At 38.8% G+C, this 23,818-nt stretch overlaps 1 protein-coding gene across 8 annotated transcripts in view; it reads left to right on the forward strand.

Annotated features, from left to right (window-relative positions):
* ablim2 (actin binding LIM protein family, member 2) overlaps positions 1-23,818 on the forward strand; it is a 133,704-nt gene that overhangs the window by 103,752 nt on the left and 6,134 nt on the right. For 7 of the 8 annotated variants that reach the window (XM_055938952.1, XM_055938951.1, XM_055938955.1 and 4 more), the window contains 4 exons: positions 127-164; positions 8,465-8,579; positions 8,706-8,764; positions 11,244-11,336. In XM_055938952.1, the coding sequence (XP_055794927.1) occupies positions 127-164; positions 8,465-8,579; positions 8,706-8,764; positions 11,244-11,321 (290 nt within the window). In that variant the 3' untranslated portion in view covers positions 11,322-11,336. Of the gene's footprint in view, positions 1-126; positions 165-8,464; positions 8,580-8,705; positions 8,765-11,243; positions 11,337-12,414; positions 12,423-12,589; positions 12,671-23,818 lie in introns of those variants that run through there. The other variant, XM_055938958.1, reaches the window with a different exon arrangement.

The raw sequence follows: 23,818 nt of genomic DNA on the forward strand, positions 1-23,818 counted from the left end.
ACTGTAATGTAGCTGGTAGACAGATGTGTGGTACGGCCCGGTACAGTAACTGTGATGTGACGGGTTCTACAGTAATGTACCGCAACAGGAGTGTGGTTTGTAACATAATGTATGACTGTTTTACAGCCTCTAGAACTTCCTGGCAAGAAGGAGACGACATCAAGGTGAGGCGTCTGTCTGTCTGTCCGTCTGTCTGTACATCCATCTGCTCGTCTACTAACCTACACATCCATTTATTCATCCATCTATATACAGTATATATCACTACATCCATCCATCTATATACAGTATCTATCACTACATCCATCCATCTATATACAGTATCTATCACTACATCCATCTATATACAGTATCTATCACTACATCCATCTATATACAGTATCTATCACTACATCCATCTATATACAGTATCTATCACTACATCCATATATATACAGTATCTATCACTACATCCATCCATATATATACAGTATATATCACTACATCCATCTATATACAGTATCCATCACTACATCCATCCATCTATATACAGTATCTATCACTACATCCATCTATATACAGTATCTATCACTTCATCCATCAATATATATACAGTATCTATCACTACATCCATCTATATACAGTATCTATCACTACATCCATCTATATACAGTATCTATCACTACATCCATCTATATACAGTATCTATCACTACATCCATCTATATACAGTATCTATCACTACATCCATCTATATACAGTATCTATCACTACATCCATCTATATACAGTATCCATCACTACATCCATCCATCTATATACAGTATCTATCACTACATCCATCTATATACAGTATCTATCACTACATCCATCTATATACAGTATCTATCACTACATCCATCCATCTATATACAGTATCTATCACTACATCCATCTATATACAGTATCTATCACTACATCCATCCATCTATATACAGTATCTATCACTACATCCATCTATATACAGTATCTATCACTACATCCATCTATATACAGTATCTATCACTACATCCATCTATATACATTATCTATCACTACATCCATCTATATACAGTATCTATCACTTCATCCATCAATATATATACAGTATCTATCACTACATCCATCTATATACAGTATCTATCACTACATCCATCTATATACAGTATCTATCACTACATCCATCTATATACAGTATATATCACTACATCCATCTATATACAGTATCCATCACTACATCCATCCATCTATATACAGTATCTATCACTTCATCCATCAATATATATACAGTATCTATCACTACATCCATCTATATACAGTATCTATCACTACATCCATCTATATACAGTATCTATCACTACATCCATCTATATACAGTATCTATCACTACATCCATCTATATACAGTATCTATCACTACATCCATCTATATACAGTATCTATCACTACATCCATCTATATACAGTATCCATCACTACATCCATCCATCTATATACAGTATCTATCACTACATCCATCTATATACAGTATCTATCACTACATCCATCTATATACAGTATCTATCACTACATCCATCTATATACAGTATCTATCACTACATCCATCTATATACAGTATCTATCACTACATCCATCCATCTATATACAGTATCTATCACTACATCCATCTATATACAGTATCTATCACTACATCCATCTATATACAGTATCTATCACTACATCCATCTATATACAGTATCTATCACTACATCCATCCATCTATATACAGTATCTATCACTACATCCATCTATATACAGTATCTATCACTACATCCATCCATCTATATACAGTATATATCACTACATCCATCCATCTATATACAGTATCTATCACTACATCCATCTATATACAGTATCTATCACTACATCCATCTATATACAGTATCTATCACTACATCCATCTATATACATTATCTATCACTACATCCATCTATATACAGTATCTATCACTTCATCCATCAATATATATACAGTATCTATCACTACATCCATCTATATACAGTATCTATCACTACATCCATCTGTAAGTCGCTCTGGATAAGAGCGTCTGCTAAATGACTTAAATGTAAATGTAAATGTATATACAGTATCTATCACTACATCCATCTATATACAGTATATATCACTACATCCATCTATATACAGTATCTATCACTACATCCATCTATATACAGTATCTATCACTACATCCATCTATATACAGTATATATCACTACATCCATCTATATACAGTATCCATCACTACATCCATCCATCTATATACAGTATCTATCACTTCATCCATCAATATATATACAGTATCTATCACTACATCCATCTATATACAGTATCTATCACTACATCCATCTATATACAGTATCTATCACTACATCCATCTATATACAGTATCTATCACTACATCCATCTATATACAGTATCTATCACTACATCCATCTATATACAGTATCTATCACTACATCCATCTATATACAGTATCCATCACTACATCCATCCATCTATATACAGTATCTATCACTACATCCATCTATATACAGTATCTATCACTACATCCATCTATATACAGTATCTATCACTACATCCATCTATATACAGTATCTATCACTACATCCATCCATCTATATACAGTATATATCACTACATCCATCCATCTATATACAGTATCTATCACTACATCCATCTATATACAGTATCTATCACTACATCCATCTATATACAGTATCTATCACTACATCCATCTATATACATTATCTATCACTACATCCATCTATATACAGTATCTATCACTTCATCCATCAATATATATACAGTATCTATCACTACATCCATCTATATACAGTATCTATCACTACATCCATCTATATACAGTATCTATCACTACATCCATCTATATACAGTATATATCACTACATCCATCTATATACAGTATCCATCACTACATCCATCCATCTATATACAGTATCTATCACTACATCCATCTATATACAGTATCTATCACTACATCATCTATATACAGTATCTATCACTACATCCATCTATATACAGTATCTATCACTACATCATCTATATACAGTATCTATCACTACATCCATCTATATACAGTATCTATCACTACATCCATCTATATACAGTATCTATCACTACATCCATCTATATACAGTATCTATCACTACATCCATCCATCTATATACAGTATCTATCACTACATCCATCTATATACAGTATCTATCACTACATCCATCTATATACAGTATCTATCACTACATCCATCCATCTATATACAGTATCTATCACTACATCCATCTATATACAGTATCTATCACTACATCCATCCATCTATATACAGTATCTATCACTACATCCATCTATATACAGTATCTATCACTACATCCATCCATCTATATACAGTATCTATCACTACATCCATCCATCTATATACAGTATCTATCACTACATCCATCCATCTATATACAGTATCTATCACTACATCCATCTATATACAGTATCTATCACTACATCCATCTATATACAGTATCTATCACTACATCCATCTATATACAGTATCTATCACTACATCCATCCATCTATATACAGTATCTATCACTACATCCATCCATCTATATACAGTATCTATCACTACATCCATCTATATACAGTATCTATCACTACATCCATCTATATACAGTATCTATCACTACATCCATCTATATACAGTATCTATCACTACATCCATCTATATACAGTATCTATCACTACATCCATCTATATACAGTATCTATCACTACATCCATCCATATATATATAGTATCTATCACTACATCCATCTATATACAGTATCTATCACTACATCCATCCATCTATATACAGTATCTATCACTACATCCATCCATCTATATACAGTATCTATCACTACATCCATCCATATATATACAGTATCTATCACTACATCCATCTATATACAGTATCTATCACTACATCCATCTATATATATACAGTATCTATCACTACATCCATCCATATATATACAGTATCTATCACTTCATCCATCTATATACAGTATCTATCACTACATCCATCTATATACAGTATCTATCACTACATCCATCTATATACAGTATCTATCACTACATCCATCTATATACAGTATCTATCACTACATCCATCCATATATATACAGTATCTATCACTACATCCATCTATATATATACAGTATCTATCACTACATCCATCCATATATATACAGTATCTATCACTTCATCCATCCATATATATACAGTATATATCACTACATCCATCTATATACAGTATCCATCACTACATCCATCCATCTATATACAGTATCTATCACTACATCCATCTATATACAGTATCTATCACTACATCATCTATATACAGTATCTATCACTACATCCATCTATATACAGTATCTATCACTACATCATCTATATACAGTATCTATCACTACATCATCTATATACAGTATCTATCACTACATCCATCTATATACAGTATCTATCACTACATCCATCTATATACAGTATCTATCACTACATCCATCCATCTATATACAGTATCTATCACTACATCCATCTATATACAGTATCTATCACTACATCCATCTATATACAGTATCTATCACTACATCCATCTATATACAGTATCTATCACTACATCCATCCATCTATATACAGTATCTATCACTACATCCATCTATATACAGTATCTATCACTACATCCATCTATATACAGTATCTATCACTACATCATCTATATACAGTATCTATCACTACATCCATCTATATACAGTATCTATCACTACATCCATCTATATAAAGTATCTATCACTACATCCATCCATATATATATAGTATCTATCACTACATCCATCTATATACAGTATCTATCACTACATCCATCCATCTATATACAGTATCTATCACTACATCCATCCATATATATACAGTATCTATCACTACATCCATCCATATATATACAGTATCTATCACTACATCCATCCATCTATATACAGTATCTATCACTTCATCCATCCATATATATACAGTATCTATCACTACATCCATCCATCTATATACAGTATCTATCACTTCATCCATCCATATATATACAGTATCTATCACTACATCCATCCATCTATATACAGTATCTATCACTACATCCATCTATATACAGTATCTATCACTACATCCATCTATATATATACAGTATCTATCACTACATCCATCCATATATATACAGTATCTATCACTACATCCATCCATATATATACAGTATCTATCACTACATCCATCCATCTATATACAGTATCTATCACTTCATCCATCCATATATATACAGTATCTATCACTACATCCATCCATCTATATACAGTATCTATCACTACATCCATCTATATACAGTATCTATCACTTCATCCATCCATATATATACAGTATCTATCACTACATCCATCCATCTATATACAGTATCTATCACTACATCCATCCATCTATATACAGTATCTATCACTACATCCATCCATATATATACAGTATATATCACTACATCCATCTATATATATACAGTATCTATCACTACATCCATCCATCTATATACAGTATCTATCACTACATCCATCCATCTATATACAGTATCTATCACTACATCCATCTATATACAGTATCTATCACTACATCCATCTATATATATACAGTATCTATCACTACATCCATCTATATACAGTATCTATCACTACATCCATCTATATACAGTATCTATCACTACATCCATCCATATATATATACAGTATCTATCACTACATCCATCTATATATATACAGTATCTATCACTACATCCATCTATATACAGTATCTATCACTACATCCATCTATATACAGTATCTATCACTACATCCATCTATATACAGTATCTATCACTACATCCATCCATCTATATACAGTATCTATCACTACATCCATCTATATACAGTATCTATCACTACATCCATCTATATACAGTATCTATCACTACATCCATCTATATACAGTATCTATCACTACATCCATCCATATATATACAGTATCTATCACTACATCCATCTATATACAGTATCTATCACTACATCCATCTATATACAGTATCTATCACTACATCCATCCATATATATACAGTATCTATCACTACATCCATCTATATACAGTATCTATCACTACATCCATCTATATACAGTATCTATCACTACATCCATCTATATACAGTATCTATCACTACATCCATCTATATACAGTATCTATCACTACATCCATCTATATACAGTATCTATCACTACATCCATCCATCTATATACAGTATCTATCACTACATCCATCCATCTATATACAGTATCTATCACTACATCCATCCATCTATATACAGTATCTATCACTACATCCATATATATACAGTATCTATCACTACATCCATCTATATTCAGTATCTATCACTACATCCATCTATATACAGTATCTATCACTACATCCATATATATACAGTATCTATCACTACATCCATCTATATACAGTATCTATCACTACATCCATCTATATACAGTATCTATCACTACATCCATCCATCTATATACAGTATCTATCACTACATCCATCTATATACAGTATCTATCACTACATCCATCTACATACAGTATCTTTCACTACATCCATCCATCTATATACAGTATCTATCACTACATCCATCTATATACAGTATCTATCACTACATCCATCCATCTATATACAGTATCTATCACTACATCCATCTATATACAGTATCTATCACTACATCCATCTATATACAGTATCTATCACTACATCCATCTATATACAGTATCTATCACTACATCCATCTATATACAGTATCTATCACTACATCCATCTATATACATTATCTATCACTACATCCATCTATATACAGTATCTATCACTACATCCATCCATCTATATACAGTATCTATCACTACATCCATCTATATACAGTATCTATCACTACATCCATCTATATACAGTATCTATCACTACATCCATCTATATACAGTATCTATCACTACATCCATCCATATACAGTATCTATCACTACATCCATCTATATACAGTATATATCACTACATCCATCCATCTATATACAGTATATATCACTACATCCATCCATCTATATACAGTATCTATCACTACATCCATCTATATACAGTATCTATCACTACATCCATCCATCTATATACAGTATCTATCACTACATCCATCTATATACAGTATCTATCACTACATCCATCTATATACAGTATCTATCACTACATCCATCTATATACAGTATCTATCACTACATCCATCCATCTATATACAGTATCTATCACTACATCCATCTATATACAGTATCTATCACTACATCCATCTATATACAGTATCTATCACTACATCCATCTATATACAGTATCTATCACTACATCCATCTATATACAGTATCTATCACTACATCCATCTATATACATTATCTATCACTACATCCATCTATATACAGTATCTATCACTACATCCATCCATCTATATACAGTATCTATCACTACATCCATCTATATATAGTATCTATCACTACATCCATCTATATACAGTATCTATCACTACATCCATCTATATATAGTATCTATCACTACATCCATCTATATACATTATCTATCACTACATCCATCCATCTATATACAGTATCTATCACTACATCCATCCATCTATATACAGTATCTATCACTACATCCATCTATATACAGTATCTATCACTACATCCATCTATATACAGTATCTATCACTACATCCATCTATATACAGTATATATCACTTCATCCATCAATATATATACAGTATCTATCACTACATCCATCTATATACAGTATCTATCACTACATCCATCTATATACAGTATCTATCACTACATCCATCTATATACAGTATCTATCACTACATCCATCTATATACAGTATCTATCACTACATCCATCTATATACAGTATCTATCACTACATCCATCCATCTATATACAGTATCTATCACTACATCCATCCATCTATATACAGTATCTATCACTTCATCCATCCATCTATATACAGTATCTATCACTTCATCCATCCATATATATACAGTATCTATCACTTCATCCATCAATATATATACAGTATCTATCACTACATCCATCCATATATATACAGTATCTATCACTTCATCCATCCATCTATATACAGTATCTATCACTACATCCATCCATCTACATACAGAATCTATCACTACATCCATCTATATACAGTATCTATCACTACATCCATCTATATACAGTATCTATCACTACATCCATCCATCTATATACAGTATCTATCACTACATCCATCCATTCACCCATCTCACTGTCTATCTCTCTATGTAGACAAGGACCAGTTGGATGATCTTGAAGAGTGAGATAGATGGCGAGCCCCTCCCAGAGTACCTGCTGGACCCCAGGAAGTCTACCTGCAGCCTGCCCACTGACACCTCCCGGACCAGTGAGTAGCCAATCAGTGGTCAAACCTTACTTGACAGGCAGGGGCTCAACCAATCCATAAACTTTAGGTTAAAAGAGTAGCAAATGAGTTGTTGTAGATGACAAATATTTGTTTCTTTCCTTACAGACTTCCCATACAATAAGTGTGCTTCCCTGCCAGGATATGGAAGGAATGGCATATACAAGGTACGTTGTCATACTCAAAGACTGTAAAGTGAACACAGGCTTATATGATTGTGAGGAAAGTAACATTGTCCATTTCTATGTGACCTACTACTGAGAGTACTGTGACACTAGTTCAGCAGGTTCACATCTCACTGCCATCGCCTCGTGTAGCGTGTCGAGTTCCATCATCGCAAGTCACGTACACTCTCTCTCTCTCTCCTTCATGAGGAATAGTACCCTTTACTCGTTTGATTCGATGTGTCCTTTTGACACTTGAAGATGGTGCCGACAGACATGGCAGCTCTGCTTCTAGCTCCTAAGAAACTTTGCAGTTTTTTTGTGATATTTCTTACATTATTAGCACAATGTTTTTTTGTGTTTCTAAATTCCGTTCTTTTACTTTTAGATTTGTGTGTATTGTTAGATATTGTTAGATATTACTGCACTGTTGGAGATAGGAACACAAGCATTTCGCTACACCGGCAAAACATCTGCTAAATATGTGTATGCGACCAATCAAATTTGATTTGATTCCAAAAGAGTTCAGTGAGGTAATGGAAAACTCACTCAAAAATGGAAATGAGGTGTGCCTGTCGCCATACCGACGGGTTTAGCCGAGCGTGCTAACGATTAGAACTCCTTTAAAGAGAGATGGTGATTGGTCTGTAGGCCTCTCTCGGCTCGCCGCTCATTAAATAAGGTGCCGTGCTGATTGCTGTGAGAAGGACGGGCCAACTGGGTGCAGTGTTTGATTTAACCACCAGGTGGTAATGTTTATCGCCTTTTCTGTCATCAAGGGTGAGTGAGTGAGTTGTGGCCGAGGGAAAGTGAAGTTCCTCTCAAAAAAAGACTGTATTGGTCTGTGTGTCAGTAGTTGAGCTGATTTTCTATCCTTACGTCCTGTGTCCTTTTCTCCAGGATCACTGAGCTAGCAGCCTTATGACAGTTGAAAGCAATAGATGTAAACCTATACATTAGATGTTAACCTGTACGGGGTGGCAGGTAGCCTAGTGGTTAGAGCCTTGGGCCAGTAACTGAAAGGTTGCTAGATCGAATCCCTGAGCTGACAAGGTATTTATCTGTTGTTCTTCCCCTGAACAAGGCAATGTTCCTCGGTAGGCTGTCATTGTAAATAAGAATTTGTTATTAACTGACTTGCCTAGTTAAAGAAAATAAAAACAATAGTATTGTTTCAGTTGTAAGATGTGATTAGAAAAGGAAGCTATTTCAGTTTATTGACACACAGCCCTTGACTTATCAACACAGGAAGGTTGGGTGTTTTTTTAAAACTTTTGGACCGGGAAATCATGTTTTACAGCTTTCTTATCAGATTCCATGTAGGCCTATCACTCGTTACCACTGACTGTACAGATGGACAATAGCAGAAAGGGTTATGATGGTTGTGCTACCTCTGACGGGGTTTAGTCTAACCTTAATGGTGTGTTATTGCTGCGGATGTGTTTGTTGAAGTATGGGTTTGGGGTAGACAGAGGGGTGAAATAGTTGAATGTTTAGCAGGAAATGAGAAATGTGGACCGTATCAGACCCCAGTAGCGTGTTACACTGAATACGTTAATTCTGCAACCGGATTGGCTGTTACTCCTCACCAACCGATGCCTGTGGCAGCTGAGGCAGAGACAATATATGGCAATGATGGGGGGGGGGGGGGGGGGGGGCTAAAGGAGTAGTCCACTATTTTACAACTTGATGTTAGATGGCTCCTCACCCTGAAAGGAGTCTAGGGGCCAAGAGAAACTGTAGTCCAGGGTTCAGTGTATTTTAAACAGGTACAGACTTCAGCTAATTTCAGCCACCACAAGATACATGGAAGTGATGGGCGGCTTGTGAGCATGTTCTAAAAAATGATGTTGAAAACACCTGAAATCAAATCATCTCCATATGTATCACGTCCGTTGATTCACTGAGCTGAGAAAGGAGAAGTTGCTATTCTGAACGTCTTCCCTTCTGTCCTGAGAAACACCAGAGATTCAGTTACATTGAGACTGGGACCTGAACCAAACCAGAACGAATGCACTGTAGCTACAGCAGCTAAGCCAGTTCCCCTAAACTCCATCAATACATTGTAATATTTCTGAAACAAGATTAGAGTCCGTGGGAGAAGTCTACAGTCAGTCTGCAGTAGAGAATGTGTGTGAGTAAACCTCCCTGTGATTATAGCGACCTTCAGACAGACATATTTTGTATCATTTCTCCTCGACCCGAAGAGAAAAGGAACGTAGAGAAAAACGAATCTGCTCTTTGTTACTGTACGGTACAGTAAACGCATGGTGTCTGGAAACTGTCAAATATGACCAGATGGAGTTAGGTGTTTTGACCTTGTCTGTTTTTAGTCTAAACCGACTGTGTGTGTGTGTGTGTGTGTGTGTGTGTGTGTGTGTGTGTGTGTGTGTGTGTGTGTGTGTGTGTGTGTGTGTGTGTGTGTGTGTGTGTGTGTGTGTGTGTGTGTGTGTGTGTGTGTGTGCGTGTGCGTCCTCCCCAGGAGGTTGCCGACCATGTTGAGGTTGACCCAGACCAGCAGGACTCCCACAGCTGGGGAGGAATGAGAGGTAGGACCTAGATCTACAATACTAGATCTGTTAGCTCATTGATGCCATGTTGAAAAAGGTTGACCCTGGATCTACAATACTCCACATACAACACCCGTTCTGCCAGTCACATTCTGTTAAAGGTCCCCGAAGCACACACATCCCTGGGCCGCTTGTCTTTTCAGTTCGCTGCAGCTTGCGACTGGAACGAGCTGCAACAAACACTCAAACTGGACAGTTTTATCTCAATCTCTTCATTCAAAGACTCAATCATGGACACTCTTACTGACAGTTGTGGCTGCTTTGCGTGATGCGTTGTCTCTACCTTCTTGCCCTTTGTGCTGTTGTCTTTGTCCGATAATGTTTGTACCATGTTTTGTGCTGCTACCATGTTGTTGTCATGTTGTGTTGCTGCCATGTTGTTGTCATGTGTTGCTGCCTTGCTATGTTGTTGTCTTAGGTCTCTATGTAGTGTAGTGTTGTCTCTCTTGTCGTGATGTGTGTTTTGTCCTATATATATAATTGATTTAATCCCAGATAAAAGGAGGCGTTTGACCTTTTGGTAGGCCATAATTGTAAATAAGAATTTGTTCTTAACTGACTTGCCTAGTTCATTTAAAGTTAAATAAAAATTTAAATTAATTAAATGCACTTTTAATGGGAAGCAGTTCAGGTGGACGAGTTTTCGCTCAAGGATGCTGAAGCCACATCCTTTTGCCTAATGAGTTACATCAGTGTGACGTTCACCGCTGCAGAGCTGTCTGCCCCAGCATGCTCCTGCTGTTCCTCAGCCAGAGAGCACACACAGTGCCAAGCCTGTAAAAGCATACTTTCACAGAGTCTGTGTGTGTGGGGGGGGGGGGGTGTGTGTGTTTTGTGTCAGTGGGAGAAAGTGGGTCCCAGGCTTTTTTAAAGCCTTTGACGTACTGAGCTGGAACACAATATCTCATAAGTTATTAAAATAATCACTTTCATTTGCACGCATCTATGATTTTATTTGTGCTGTAATTGATTTGCTCTTTTATGGTAGTTTTCATACTGAAATAATTACACAGTCATTAATCTGACATTTCTCTCTCTGTTTCTCCCTCTTTCTCCCTCTCGCTCCTTTTCCTTCTCCTCCAGAGTACAAGGTAAGTGTCAGTGTTTCACATCATGTTAGCGTCATGTGTTTGGCAAATACAGTTTGATGTCTTTGGCTAAATCTATTGTAGATGACATTATCTCTCTACCCAGGCTGGCTGTAGTGTTAAATAGTTGACAGCGTGTGTTTTTTCATGTGTGCATGTGTTCCTTCCAGGTGTACCCCTATGAGGTGCTGTCTGTGACCCACAGGGTGAGGGTGAAGCTACCCAGAGATGTGGACCGTACCAGACTGGAGGTGAGAGGCCATCATATTTATTTCCCCCCCTCCCTCCATCCTTCTTTATTTCTCTCTCTGCCTCTATCTCACTTTCTACCTCAGCCCTTAGGGCAAAGGGCTGAAAGAATAGATATTTTCTCTAGCTCCCCCCCTCCCTCTTTTTCCGCCTCTTTGTATTCCTACTCCCTCCCTCCCTCTGTCCTGTGAGACTCCAGTCTCCAGTCCTGTGGTGATCTGGTTACCATCCTACAGGGAGACTGAGATGAGCTCTTACACAGCGCTCCAGAACCTCAGCGTGTGTGTTCTCATCCCCGTCTCATCACGTTGTCCCAATGTTGTGAGAGTAGCGTTGTGGCAACGTTGACGGCCTGCTCCTCTAGCATCACACTGACTTATAAACTAGTGATTTATCATGCTGTGTATCACCCCTAAACTTCCACCCTGTGTGTGTGTGTGTGTGTGTGTGTGTGTGTGTGTGTGTGTGTGTGTGTGTGTGTGTGTGTGTGTGTGTGTGTGTGTGTGTGTGTGTGTGTGTGTGTGTGTGTGTGTGTGTGTGTGTGTGTACATTATGATGATGACCAACTGCTATTTTTATTTATTTTTTGCATTGTTTGTAACTTATTTTGTACATTAAGTTGCTGCTACCTTCTCTTATGACTGAAAATAGCTTCTAGATATCAGAACAGTGATTACGCACCTCAAACTGGACAAAGATTTTTTTTGTATGAGTCCAACGCAAAGAATGCACATCTTCCCCGGCTGGGTTGTCCGTGCATCGGCAGGACAGAACAGCTACGTCTGGTAAGACGGGGGGTGTGTGTCTATTTGTCAATAACAGCTGGTGCGCGATGTCTAATATTAAGGAGGTCTCGAGGTATTGCTTGCCTGAGGTAGAGTACCTCATGATAAACTGTAGACCACACTATTTACCAAGAGAGTTTTCATCTATATTTTTCGTAGCTGTCTATTTACCTCCACAATCTGATGCTGGCACTAAGACTGCACTCAACAAACTGCACTCCACAAGCTGTACTACAGCAGCTCTGATGCTCCTCGGATGTGGCAGGGCTTGAAACTATTACGGACTACAAAGGGAAACCCAGCCACGAGCTTCCCAGTGACATGAGCTTACCAGACGAGCTAAATGTATTTTATGCTCGTTTCGAGGCAAGCAACACTGAAGCATGCATGAGAGCACCAGCTGTTCTGGACGACTGTGTGATAACGTTCTCCGTAGCCGATGTGAGCAAGACCTTTAAACAGGTCAACATTCACAAGGCCGCAGGGCCAGACGGATTACCAGGACCTGCACTCAGAGCATGCGTGGAACACCTGGCAAGTGTCTTCACTGACATTTTCAACCTCACCCTGACCGAGTCTGTAATACCTACATGTTTCAAGCCTACCACCATAGTCCTTGTGCCCAAGAAAGCGAAGGTAACCTGCTTAAATGACTACCGCCCCGTAGCACTCACTTCGGTACCCATGAAGTGCTTTGAAAGGCTGGTCATGGCTCACATCAACACCATCATCCCGGAAACCCTAGACCCACTCCAATTCGCATACTGCCCCAACAGATCCACAGATAAAGCAATCTCAATCGCACTCCACACTGCGCTTTCTCACACCTATGTGAGAATGCTGTTCATTGACTAAAGCTCAGCGTTCAACACCATAGTGCCCTCAAAGCTCATCACTAAGCTAAGGATCCTGGAAATAAATACCTTCCTCTGCAACTGGATCCTGGACTTCCTGACAGGCCGCCCCCAGGTGGTAAGGTTAGGTAACAACACATCTGCCACGCTTATCCTCAACACGGGAGCCCCTCAGGGACGTGTGCTTAGTCCCCTCCTGTACTCCCTGTTCACCCACGACTGCGTGGCCAAACACGACTCCAACACCCTCATTAAGTTTGCTGACAACACAACAGTGGTAGGCCAGATCACCGACAACCATGAGACAGCCTATAGGGAGGAGGTCAGAGACCTGGCCGTGTGGTGCCAGGACAACAACCTCTCCCTCAATGTGAGCAAGACAAAGGAGATGATCATGGACTACAGGAAAAGGAGGGCTGAACATGCCCCCTTTCACATCGACGTGGCTGTCGCGGAGCGGGTCCTTGGTGTCCACATCACTAACAAACTATCATGGTCCAAGCACACCAAAACAGTCGTGAAGAGGGCACGAAAACACATTTTCCCTCTCAAGATTTGACATGCGTCCCCAGATCCTCAAAAGTTTCTGCAGCTGCACCATTGAGAGCATATTGACCGGTTGCATCATCGTCCGTGGGGTGTGGATGGATTGCAACTGCTCGGCATCCGACCATCCGGCGCTACAGAGGGTAGTGCGTACGGCCCAGTACATCACTGGGGCCAAGCTTCCTGCCATCCATCTCCTTGGCGGTGTCAGAGGAAGGCCCAAAAATTTGTCAACGACTCCAGTCACACAAGGCATAGACTGTTCTCTCTGCTACCACATGGCAAGCAGTACCGCAGCGCCAAGTCTAGGTCCAAAAAACTCCTTAACAGCATCTACCCCCAATCCATAAGACTTGCTGAACAATTAATCAAATGGCTACCCGGACTATTTACATTGACCCCCTGCCCTATTTACACTGCTGCTACTCGCTGTTTATTATCTATGCATAGTCACTTTACCCCTACCTACATGTACAAATTACCTCGACTAACCTGTACCCCCGTACATGGACTGGGTACCGGTACCCCCTGTATATAGCCTGGTTATTGTTATTTTATGTTTTACTTTAGTTTATATAGTCAATATTTTCTTAACTATATTTCTTTAACTGCAGTGTTAAGGGCTTGTAACTAGGTAAGGTACCTGTTGTATTCGGCGCATGTGACAAATAGAATTTGATTTGATTTGATGCACGCATGTTTGTGTATTCTATTGGTCTCATTTCAGTGGGTTTAGAATATCTCTACTGGTGTGTCACTGTCCACAACAAATCACATACACTGCTGTTCAAAAGTTCGGGGTCACTTAGAAATGTCCTTGTTTTTGAAAGAAAAAAAATGTTGTCCATTAAAATAACATCAAATTGATCAGAAATACAGTGTAGACATTGTTAATGTTGTAAATTACTATTGTAGCTGAAAACAGCTAATCCAAGTTCATAATTTTAAAAGGCTAATTGATCATTAGAAAACCCTTTTGCAATTATGTTAGCACATCTGAAAACTGTGGTGCGGATTAAAGAAGCAATAAAACTGGCCTTTAGACTAGTTGAGTATGTGGAGCATCAACATTTGTGCGTTTGATTACAGGCTCAAAATGGCCAGAAACAAAGACCTTCTTCTGAAACTCGTCAGTATATTCTTATTCTGAGAAATGAAGGCTATTCCATGTCAGAAATTGCCAAGGAACTGAAGATCTCGTACAACACTGTGTACTACTCCCTTCACAGAACAGCACAAACTGGCTCTAACCAGAATAGAAAGAGGAGTGGGAGGCCCCGGTGCACAACTGAGCAAGAGGACAAGTACATTAGAGTGTCTAGTTTGAGAAACAGACGCCTCACAAGTCCTCAACTGTCAGCTTCATTAAATAGTACCTGCAAAACACCAGTCTCAACATCAACAGTGAAGAAGCGAGTCCGGGATGCTGGCCTTCTAGGCAGAGTTGCAAAGAAAAAGCCATATCTGTCACGTTCCTGACCGGTTTTCTGTTATTTTGTATGTGTTTGACGGTCAGGGCGTAAGTTTGGGTGGGTAGTCTATGTTATGTGTTTCTATGTTTGTATAAGGGTGACCTGATATGGCTCTCAATTAGAGGCAGGTGGTTTTCATTTCCTCTGATTGAGAGTCATATTAAGGTAGGTGTTTTCACACGGTTTGTTTGTGGGTGGTTGTCTCCTGTGTCTGTGTCTATGTACGTTGCGCCACACGGGACTGTTTTCGGTTTGTTTGTTCGGTTTATGTAGTCTGTTCCTGTTTCATGCGTTCTTCGTGTCATGTAAGTTCTTATGTTCAGGTGCGTCTACGTCGTTTGTTGTTTTGTAGTTTGTTAAAGTGTTTTCGTGTTTTTTCGTCTTGAATTTAATAAATCATGTCATATCAAGAAGCTGCATTTTGGTTCAATCCCTGCTCCTCCTCTTCGGATGAAGAGGAGGAGGAAAGCCGTTACAATATCTCAGACTGGCAAATAATAAAAAAAGATTAAGATGGGCAAAGGAACACAGACACTGGACAGAGGAACTCTGCCTAGAAGGCCAGCATCCCGGAGTCGCCTCTTCACTGTTAACGTTGAGACTGGTGTTTTGCGCGAGAGAGAGAGAGAGAGAGATCATTGTCCTCAGTACTCCCTGTTCTCAGTGTATTCTACACACACGCACACATGCCGCGTACACGCACACATCCCCATGGTGTGTGTACCATGTTGCACTCATCTGATGTGATGCCAGCAGTGCCTTGCCCAGATTCCTCCCTTCTCCTCTGTAGATGCCTGGTCAATATAAAAACCAGGTGATTGACCATCACACCATGACAGCTTGTGTCTAATTTACAGTCGACATTGCCATGGAGACGCATAGGCTGGAGTCGATCTTTAACCTTGTTGCCAACTTAATACTTTTATGATCTAGCTGTTAATGTTTTTGTCCTTTGGGCAAAATCAATGCCATACTGTGTTTTTGTTCCATTGTATAATTCTGACATTTTAGGAGAATGTTATAGAGTGTTTGTAATGCGAACTCAGCTGGGATCGGACCGAGCGGTTGTTTGGAGGAAGGTTTCTGAGGCAAGGGATTTGATTTGGTGTGTTAAACCTAATGATAAAACGCACACACACCTGTGACCAATACAGTTCTCATGTTGAACACAATAGGTTTTGGGTCTCATTTCACATAGATTGTAGAATGAGGTCTGATAGTTAAGAAAGCTGCCTAACTAATACTTGGCTAGTGTCAGTGCTTATGGTTAACACTATGGGTGTTAAAATATGTCTGACTGTAGGTGTTACGGCTTTCTTCCTGGGATGAAGGAGAGGACCAAAACGCAGCGTGGCTAGTGTTCAACATGATTAATAAAGAATAATAACGTGAACACTACAAGCTACAAAACAATAAATGTGAAAACCGAAACAGTCCTATCTGGTGCAGAACACAAAGACAGAAAACAACCACCCACAAACCCCAACACAAAACAAGCCACCTAAATATGGTTCCCAATCAGAGACAATGACAAACACCTGCCTCTGAGAACCATATCAGGCATACATAGAAATGGACAAACTAGACACACAACATAGAATGCCCACCCAGCTCACGTCCTGACCAACACTAAAACAAGTAAAACACACAATACCTATGGTCAGAACGTGACAGTAGGTCTATATTTGGACCAGAGGATAGCTAAGCATTATAAGCATATGTTAGGCATTATATAGCACTTATCTCCAATATATTTCAAAAGAAATGTAAATACATATTTCCAGTTTTTTTCATGCATCGGTCAAAACTGAAGTCACATTGTCAAAATTCTTCACACAGTCAGCGAAACAGAAGTGTATGTGGACCAAACTGTGAATCATTTTTTCATTGCTTTCACACACAATGCATCCAACGACAACATTCTCCGAAATCCATGAACTTTTTCCTCATTCATACTCCACCACCTGTAAAAACTATATATTTGCAGCACGTTTTCAAATGCTAACACACTGTTTCCAAAACTGTTAAAAACACATTCAAAACAGAATGATGGCAAATGTCGTGCATTTCTGCAGTAACCAACATAGAAAACAGAATATTATCAGAGGCGCAGGAAATTACCATCGTTGACATGGTAATTGGCAACAATGCAATAAAAACGGAGGAAAATTCGGGACAGAGTGCGGACAGACAACATCCCTGTTGGGAATGTGAATATGGTCAGATCAACGACAGACAACATCAAGGTAGGGGAGAAACTCCCCTACCTTTGTTGTTGTGTGGGATAATGTGGCAGTCAAACACTCTGCTGCGGTAACAGACTGGTTTGCTGCACATCCCAGGATGTCAGTACTATTCCTGCCTCCATACTCCCCCATCCTAAACCCCATAGAGGAGTTTTTCTCTGCGTGGAGGTGGAAGGTTTATGACCACCATCCACATGACCAGATGCCCTTACTGGATGCCATGAATGAGGGGTGTGGAGACACTTCTCCTGAAGACTGCCAGGGTGTGGAGACACTTCTCCTGAAGACTGCCAGGGTTGGATTAGACATTCCAGAATATACTTTCCAAGATGCATCGCCAGAGACACAAGATGTGATGTTGATGAGAACTTGTGGCCAAATGCAGGAAAGAGGGAGAACTAGAATCCTCACAGTACTGTACAGTATGAGTGTTATACTATACATGTTGATGAGAACTAGAACCCTCACAGTACTGTACAGTATGAGTGTTATACTATACATGTTGATGAGAACTAGAACCCTCACAGTACTGTACAGTATGAGTGTTATACTATACATGTTGTTGATGGTTTTTTAATATTATTATTGCAGCCCTGGAATTTCAGTAAAAAAAAATTGACTTTTTATTTGTCACAAGTAAATTACTATATGCAAAGATATAGAAAAAATAAAGTATTTTGAAGCAAATTGCTGCATTTTTGATTCATTCTTGTTACATCTACTTTAGTACAGTCAATAAAGTGAAAAGGTGTTATTCTTATTCTATAATGAATACTGATTTATGTGAAAAATCATTCACGCTTCAAATAGAAAAGTTCCTAATTGATGTAATGCTCCCTGTTGTTAGTGTTTTGTAGGTCAGTGTGTTATGAGTGACAAGGTACGCTTTCTGAGTCAGAATTGTTGCCAGTGTTATGGTCGATTGAGCTTATTTTGAGACATGTATGAAGTGTTTTGGTGGTTTGAGCGAGTTTGAGGTGAGATTAACTGTTTGGCCAAGATGCATGTTGGTAATGCAGACTGTGTGAAGAGTTTTGAAAAAGGGGCTTCAGTAGTGACCGATGCTTGTTAGCAATTGAAAAAAACTGTAAACACTAAATAATAATCACAAAAGCAGGTTGTAAATACATTTTAAGAGGATGAAGCTCCTAGTAGGCCCAGTCCTTCAGTCTTAGGGGTTAGGGTTAGGGAGAAATGCTAACCCTCCAGATCAAGCCCTCTGTCCCTCTGTGCTCACCCCAGACAGAGTGTGTCCAAGTCAGGCCCCAGCTCTGCTCCTCTGGGGGAAGGAGTGGGTGTGGTGGTGAGGAAACCATGTTCATGGCCAAAACCACAACAGTGCTTTCTCTCTCTGTGTGTGTGTGTGTGTGTGTGTGTGGATTCGTCAAAGGATCCATCAAACACACAGTGATATAAAGTACTACTTACAGTTTTTTTTGATTGCTTAAGCACGATTTTCAAAACAGGGCCCGTGTTTTCAAAACACTACACACAATTAGCACAACCACACACCTAATTAGCAAAACACTACAGATCCTTTGCAAAATTAAACACTCTTGTAAAAACTATACACTTCTTTTTAAAAACCACACTTTGTTACCATATGAAACACACACGTTTCACATTACTATACTCTGTTTGCACAAGTTACACTCTGCTGTGATAAACCTAAAACACTTTTAGCACTTCTACTTCCCTATGATTAGAGTAGGCTATATTTGTACTTTGTTGATAGTAATGTCAATTCACCAAACACTACACAAGACAAATGTTGCAGACTGAAGAAACTCATTTATTTCTCAACACGCCCAAAATGTTGACATGGAGATTCATAATACTGTAACCAAACGTCACTTTACATATTGTAAATTAATATATATATATTTTTTTTAAATAACTAGACATTGTCTCTTCGCCTAGCTGGATCTGGCCAGAGAATTTCATCAACGTCGCAGGCAATGTTGTCATTAGCAAGACACCTTGGAAAGAAACGTCTTGAATGACGAATCCATCCTTGCATTGCTGCTTCCTCCATCTGGTCACAGGCCTCCTCCATGGCTTGGATGAGGGGTACCTCAGCCTGGAGACGGAGATCATATACCTTCCACCGCCATGCCGAGAAAAACTCTTCTATAGGGTTGAGGAATGGAGAGTATGGTGGAAGATATAGGACGGTGAAATGTGGATGTTGCTGAAACCAGTTCTGAACCAGAGCAGAGCGGTGGAAAGACACATTGTCCCAGACAACAATGTATTGCATATGATCGATTTGATTTGCTGCTGTTATGTTGTGCAATTGGTCCAAGAATGTAAGTTTGAATGCTGTGTTGGGCCCATATGGGCATTGCGGTGGAGGACCCCATTCTGTGTAATGGCTGCACAGAGTGTTTAATTACCCCCACGTTGCCTTGGGACATTGACTATAGCCCTGTGGCCAATGATGTTTCTTCCCCTCCTTCGTGTTCTCGTCAGGTTGAACCCAGCCTCATCTACGTAAATGAACTCATGCTGGATCTCCTCTCCATCCATTCGTAAAACTCTGAAAAACAGTGTCAGGCAAAATTGTGTAGTTCAGTGTAGATCTAGTATACATATTACAGTACAGTAAAAGATTATGAGACAGTATGCAAGATCACACTGCTAAAGTGAATACATACCTCTGCATAATCATGCCGCAGTCGTTTCATCCTTTCGGAATTGCGCTCGAAAGGCACTCGATAAATTTGCTTCATTTGAATATGTTTTTTTTTTAAATTTTAGAATGCGTGCCAGTGTTGATGTTGAGACCTGATGGATATCGTTGAAAATGGTGTGGTTATTGACAATGTTAGCTTGGATTTGCTTGAGTGTTATAGCATTGTTGGCCAAAACCATGTTTACTCTCTCCCTCTCTTGCTGTTCTGTGAACATAGGAAGCCTTCCCCCTTGTCGTCCCTGACCCGCAATCCTATGTAGAAAAAAACAGTATACAATAGTACAGTAATTTCACAGGAAAAGGTAACAGAAGTGCTGATAGTGCATAGAATACAGTACTGTAAACAGTTACTGAAACCGTGCAGATGTTTTTGATATGATGATATTTTTACAATACCTTTTTTCCAGTCGAAATGTTCTCATCACACTTGCCACTATATATCGGCTTAGATTTGGCTGTACTCGCAGTCAGCCTCAGGCCGTGGTTGACAACGTGGTCAACCAGTGTTGCGCGGATCTCATTTGTCAGATTCAGTCCTCTTTGAGCACCTTCTTGTCCTCCTCGTTCTCCTCCTCGTCCTCCTCCTCGTCCTCCTCCTCGTCCTCCTCCTCGTCCTCCTCCTCGTCCTCCTCCTCGTCCTCCTCCTCGTCCTCCTCCTCGTCCTCCTCCTCCTCATCTTACTCTTTCTCTGACTCTTTCCATTGTGCTTGAAGACCAATGAACTCACCTGCTGCTTTTTATAGTGCTTAAACACCTGATTGGTGTGTCTACAATTAAGCAAACGAGTGTTTGCACACCTGATGACTGTGTTGAACCAATTGGTTGGACGGTGTGGTAATTTGACAGTCAGTGCTTTGGTATTGCAAGGACATGACTTCATGATAGATTTTTGTGTGTAATGTATGTTAAGTGTGTTTAGTGTTTTGCAAATCACTGTGTGTAGAGTTTTGCAACAAGTGTGAGGTTGACAATGTGCTTATAGTTGTGCAAATATGGGCTGATGTTTTGCTTCTTGAGTGTAAGGTTTTGTTAATAGTGTACTACTTTTAATTTTAGTTTGTAAGCAATCCAAAAAAACTGTAAGTCATATTTGGGTTTTATCTGTACTTTACTGTACTATTTATATTTTTGACAAATTTTACCTTTACTTCACTTACATTCCTAAAGAAAATGTTGTACTTTTTACTCCATACATTTTCTCTGACTCACGTCCTGACCATAGAAAGCCTTTATTTTCTATGGTAGAGTAGGTCAGGGCGTGACTAGAGGTTTAGTCTAGTTTATATTTTCTATGTGGGGTTCTAGGTTGTTTTTTCTATGTTGGTGTTTGGTATGATTCACAATTAGAGGCAGCTGGTTATCGTTGTCTCTAATTGGGGATCATACTTAAGTAGCATTTTTTTTCCGGCTGAGGGTTATGGGATATTGTTTGTATTTTGAGGACGTGTATGTAGCACTGCTGTAGTCGTTGTTCGTTTATTATTTTTGGTAAGTTTTACTATTAAGAAATTATGTGGAACTCAACATTCGCTGCGCCTTGGTCCGACATTCATTCTAACGAACGTGACGCTGACACCCAAAAGTACTCGCTACAATTGAAATGCTTAGCAGGACAGGAAAATGGTCCAGTCACGCACTTATCAAGAGAACATCCCTAGTCATCCCTACTGTCTCTGATCTGGTGGACTCACTAAACAGAGAACATACCTAGTCATCCATACTGCCTCTGATCTGGTGGACTCACTAAACAGAGAACATACCTGGTCATCCCTACTGCCTCTGATCTGGTGGACTCACTAAACACACATGCTTTGTTTGTAAATTATGTTGGAGTGTGCCCCTGGCTAACTGCAAATAAATACAAACACAAGACATTGGTGCTGTCTGGTTTGCTTGACCTTTTACTGCAGTGGGCTAAATCAGGTTCACACAGAGTGTTTCTTGGTAGTCTTAAACAAATCTACTTTGAAACAAAAGTATATAACCTCACACACATGCTTATGGGCTTAAAAAAAGAAGTACCATGTCAGTTATAGAGTTGAAAAATATGAATATCTATCCACCAATGAGGCCAGTAGGTCATTTGACTGCAGGATAGGGCTTCTATAAGGTATTTGAAAATATTTATACGTTTACTTTTAAGTGGTATTTTACTGGGTGACTTTCACTTTTATTTGTGTCGTTTTCCATTACGGTATCTTTATGACGATTGGTTACTTTTTACACCACCGCAAACGCATTTGGTGTGTCATAATAGTGGTCTCTGATTGGTGGTCATCATTTAGTGTGTCATACTGGTCTCTGATGGGTGGTCATCAGTTGGTGTGTCATTATAGTGGTCTCTGATTGGTGGTCATCATTTGGTGTGTCATCATAGTCGTCTCTAATTGGTGGTCATCATTTGGTGTGTCATCATAGTGGTCTCTGACTAGCAGTCAGACTCACTCATGTGGAACAAACTTAAACTTGCACCTTTTTTGTCAAAACAGAAAGGTGTCATAATATATTTTAAAAGTAATCCAAGAAGTAATCATCTGGTTTTTCAAAAGTAT

Source organism: Salvelinus fontinalis, chromosome 11 (genome assembly GCF_029448725.1).
Source record: "Salvelinus fontinalis isolate EN_2023a chromosome 11, ASM2944872v1, whole genome shotgun sequence".
Lineage (NCBI taxonomy): Eukaryota > Metazoa > Chordata > Actinopteri > Salmoniformes > Salmonidae > Salvelinus > Salvelinus fontinalis.